Consider the following 4,164-nt stretch of genomic DNA (forward strand, 5'->3'; position numbering starts at 1 on the left):
GGAGGCCCGGGTGGAGAGGGCGTGGCATCGCCAGGGGCCGCGGGCAGGAGGCTGGCGTGGCCGCCCGTGCCGCCCACGGGCCGTCAGCGTTTCTATTCCGTCCGTGGAAGCGGAAGCCCTGGAAGGAGTTAATCCTGGCTGTGCTCCTCGGCCCATCGGCCTCATCTGCATTCTCCAGGCGGCGACGGGTGAATCACGCTGCGATCCTAAATGATCAGTGTCCGCCCACTCCCCGTCTTCCCTGAAGCCGCGTGCAGTGCTGAGCGGCTGTTGTTTTTCGCTTTCTTTCCCGCAGTAAAATGAAGCCGTGGAGGATGCGGGAGGAGGGGCGATCAGTACAGACGGCACAGGACGCGTCCACGCGTCTCCAGCGCAAATGGCCTCCTCTGTCTTACAGATAATGCGGCTCCCGGACGGGCTGCAGGCCGAAGTCACGGAGAACGGCGAGAACTTCTCCGTCGGGGAGCGGCAGCTGCTCTGCATGGCCCGGGCCCTGCTCCGCGACTCCAAAGTGAGGGGCCACGGAGAAGGAGGATGGGGCGGAGGCACTTCCCACAGCACCCTCCACGGGGTTGGGGGGGGGTGCGCGCTGGGCCACCTTTGTCCCTCAGCGAAGAGAGGGCCACTGATCCCTTGGAAAACCGATCCCTTTTCCCCTCTGCTGAGCAATGGCAGCATTTCCACAATGGCACCTGCCTCTCCGGCCGGTCGCTCCCGGGAGCCCCGCTCTGGGACTCTCTCCATCCCCCGCTGTCCGGGTCTGAGAAAGCTCCCTCCCAGCATCTTCCCTTTGTCCCTGACGGTTCGGGGTCTGTACACAGAGCCCAGGACAGTCAGGAATGCGAGGGTCTGAGGATGGCAAAATGCCTGCTGGTTCTGCATAGGGACGGGGATAGCCCTGCCTGCGGGCAGAAGGAGGGGTGCTGGTGCCTTAGTCTCATCCCCGGGCCCTGGGAGAAGTGGAGCCTTGGGTGTGCTCCCTACGTGCGCTAACGGCAGGAGGGGCAGCCTCTCAGGGCCGACCGCCAAGCAGGGAAACCACCAGAGCCCGGGAAGCTGAGCGCTGTAGCCAGGGCCGGGCAGAGTGGCACCGTGGAGGCAGGATAGTGCCCCGGCCCCCCAAGAGGCCCACGCCCTGACCCCCGGAACCGTGTGACCTCACAGGGAAAGGGGCGCCGCCTAGTCCACTAGTCGAGGGTTCTGAGACGCGGGGAGTCTTCGGATTCCCGGGTGGCCCCGGGCCTCATCAGAGGCGGGAGAGGAGGAGATCTGACAGGGGTGGAGGTGAGAAGGGTGCCGGGAAGTGGCCGCGGGCAAGGAGCGTGGGCTGCGTCTGGAAGCTGGAGAGGCAAGGGCCCGGTTTCCTCCCGGGAGCCTGCAAAAGGAACACGGCCCGGACAACACCTTGACTGTGGGACTCTGTATTCCCAGAGCTGCGAGATAATGCATGTGTGCTGGGTTAAGCCTCTGAGTTTGTGTGACTTTGTAATAGCAGGAAGCTCATGTGAGTGTTGTTGTTAAACTGCATGCTGACTCGCTGTTAGCGTGGGAGACAGTCCCGGGTGCTTCTTCCTACCAGTTTGCAGGATTAGAATAAACCACTTCCAACGAGGAGTAAAGACTGCAGTCTTGTTCCCCAGCCAGTCCCTCTGAAGAAGATGAAGGTGGTGTGATGTGACTCTTACTTTTGCCATTCCTTTGCTAACCTTTTGAGATGGATATGTAGTGCATTACTTTTCAGTCCTTCTAAATCAACCAATCAATCAATTGAGCTAAGACTATGAATGTACCTCTAGGTACAGCTTTGGCTTACTGGACTTTTACCACATTTCTTCCTCAACAGATCATTCTCCTAGATGAGGCCACCGCCTCCATGGACTCCAAGACCGACAGCCTTGTGCAGAACACCATCAAAGACGCCTTCAGAGACTGCACGGTGCTGACCATTGCCCACCGCCTCAACACGGTCCTCAACTGCGACCTCGTCCTGGTCATGGAAAAAGGGAAGGTACGGCGGCCAGCCGTTGGCATCCCCGGGTTTCAGTGGTTTGGGCTCTTGGGGGTTGGGGGAGGGATATTCTCTGACAACCGCAGCTCTCCTTCCCTGACCTCCAGGTGGTCGAGTTCGACAAGCCCGAAGTCCTTGCTGAGAAGCCAGGTTCTGCGTTCGCAATGCTCCTCGCAGCGGAGAACAAAGTCCGAGCATAAAGGGCCCAGTGGGCTGAGAGGAGGAGGAGGACTTGGTTGGGCCTGCGGGAGGAGGGCCCTCATCCCCACAGGCAGCCCTGGCCACGGCCCGCCCACCCCGACACAGGCCGAGCTGAGCAGAGGTCCACGCCTCCTGACCTCACTGGGCAGCCTGGGCTGGTTGGGTGGTGAACAGAGGTAGACGAAGCTAGAGGGTTAACAACTGCCCCTCACACCCTGAATCCCCAAGGGCCCCTCACTGTCCTCACCAACACCACCTCCGTGCCTGAAAAATAGCCACTTTCAGTTAAAAACTGGTCAAAGTAAACAGAACGGGCAAATTCCTGGGAGGGAGTGTGTAACGGTTCCTGCCTTGCTGTCAGGAGGGGAAAGAGCCGCGTTTCCTCCCGTTTGACTTCTATCCACGCATACCTGAGTGTGAGATGCGCAGTGACCACGCGGTCTGTAGCACGAAAGACGGATTACAGTGTTTAGCAAAAAACCTTTAAAAAAAATCATATTGCGTGTGCCATTTGATCCATGACAATAACCAGGAGAACAAGATGCTAGAGTTCCTCTATAAATGACATTTTTATATCTTCTCTGTCGGTCATTAAAATGCGGGAGGAAATGAACCCACCCCGAAATGCCACCTTGCAATTATTTCCCTGCCGGTTCCGGCGTCTGCAGCCCTGCCTCTCACAGGCCCTTGCTTTCTCCACGGGCTCCGCAGGAACCCACCGCTTTCCCACACCTCACGGTTGGCTGTGACGGAGGCAGCGCTGGCATCTTCCCAGGAGCCCGGGAGTCGGAGCCGCTAATTCACGGTGACGTTGGGATGGAAACAAACAGATCGGACGGGCTGTGCCGTGCTCGCCAAGGGCCGCCACAGGCACTGTCTCTCTCCTTAGGATCGAAGGCCCAGGGAGCCCTGGTTCCCGGGGAGCAAGGGTTCCCCGAAGGTGCACGGCACTGAGGAATATCCCCCCGCCACCCCCCTGCAGCCTGCGGTCAGGAGGCCTTAGAAAGAACTCGCCCTCAAGTTAACAGATCTGAAAGCGGCCCAGGATTGTTGGTTAAAATGTAAAATGCTCTTTGCTAAGAGCTGGAATCACCCTGGCCAGAAGAGCAGGATTTAAAACGAACTGAAAAGGACAGGAGGTCGCTGGGGGCAGACACACTGATCCAAGAAATCCCTTCTCTTCTGGCCCTGGGTGAAGGCCGCCTGTGGCGAGGCGAAATCTGGCCCTAACACCCACACACGGAGGCCTGACAACGTGACTGGCACGTTCCTGCTCCCGCTGAGAAACAGCCCCTCTGGTGAGACTGAATCAAAGGGCCAGACCGAGGTCATTTCCGTGGTTTCAGGCTGGCCTCCACCCAGGAAGCCACACCCAGGGAACCTCCACATCTCACGTGTCCTTCACAATCTTTTCATTATGTTAACACACAGCCCTCCACGGTCACCCTCTTTGCGCTGCAGTCGGGCAGGGAACGCACTGACCCCCACTGTCTCCAGATCTTTCTCATCATCTCCTCTGCGGGGGAATGATGAGACCCACCCCACCCCCTGGCGCCGGGACCGCGATTCTACGTCCTGTCTCCTGGAAGTGGATGCCCCGGGCACCTGCCTTTTCGTGACGGGACCGCTCCCCTTAGCACCGTGTCCTCGAGGCTTGTTAGCGTGTCCCCCGCTGTGGCCCTCCCGGACGTGGGAGCGGGGTCTGTGCTGTGACCGTGTGTCTCAGGCTGAGTGACTGGGCACCTTGTCCTGTGCTCCGGGCCTCGCCTTCTCTTAAGGAGACTGCACATGGCACCGCGGAAGGCTCTGCACGGGAAAGACGCTGTTCTGCCACCTCGCCGCCTTCCTTCCCTACTACGGCGGCGTTTAAAAAAAAATATGTTATTATTGCCGAAACCGGTTTGGCTCAGTGGATAGAGCGTTGGCCTGTGGACTGAAAGGTACCAGGTTATGAA

At 58.9% G+C, this 4,164-nt stretch overlaps 1 protein-coding gene across 1 annotated transcript; it reads left to right on the forward strand.

Moving 5' to 3' along the window:
* The first annotated feature begins 111 nt into the window (after window positions 1-111).
* Window positions 112-3,006, forward strand: LOC102768247 (multidrug resistance-associated protein 9-like). Its single transcript, XM_006764878.2, has 3 exons — window positions 112-511; window positions 1,844-2,008; window positions 2,116-3,006. Exons 1-3 carry the CDS (start codon window positions 377-379, stop codon window positions 2,206-2,208), a joined length of 393 nt encoding a protein of 130 aa, XP_006764941.1. The 5' UTR covers window positions 112-376; the 3' UTR covers window positions 2,209-3,006.
* The last annotated feature ends 1,158 nt before the right edge of the window (window positions 3,007-4,164 follow it).

The sequence above is a fragment of the Myotis davidii genome, unplaced genomic scaffold, assembly GCF_000327345.1.
Source record: "Myotis davidii unplaced genomic scaffold, ASM32734v1 scaffold181, whole genome shotgun sequence".
In the NCBI taxonomy this organism is placed as follows: domain Eukaryota; kingdom Metazoa; phylum Chordata; class Mammalia; order Chiroptera; family Vespertilionidae; genus Myotis; species Myotis davidii.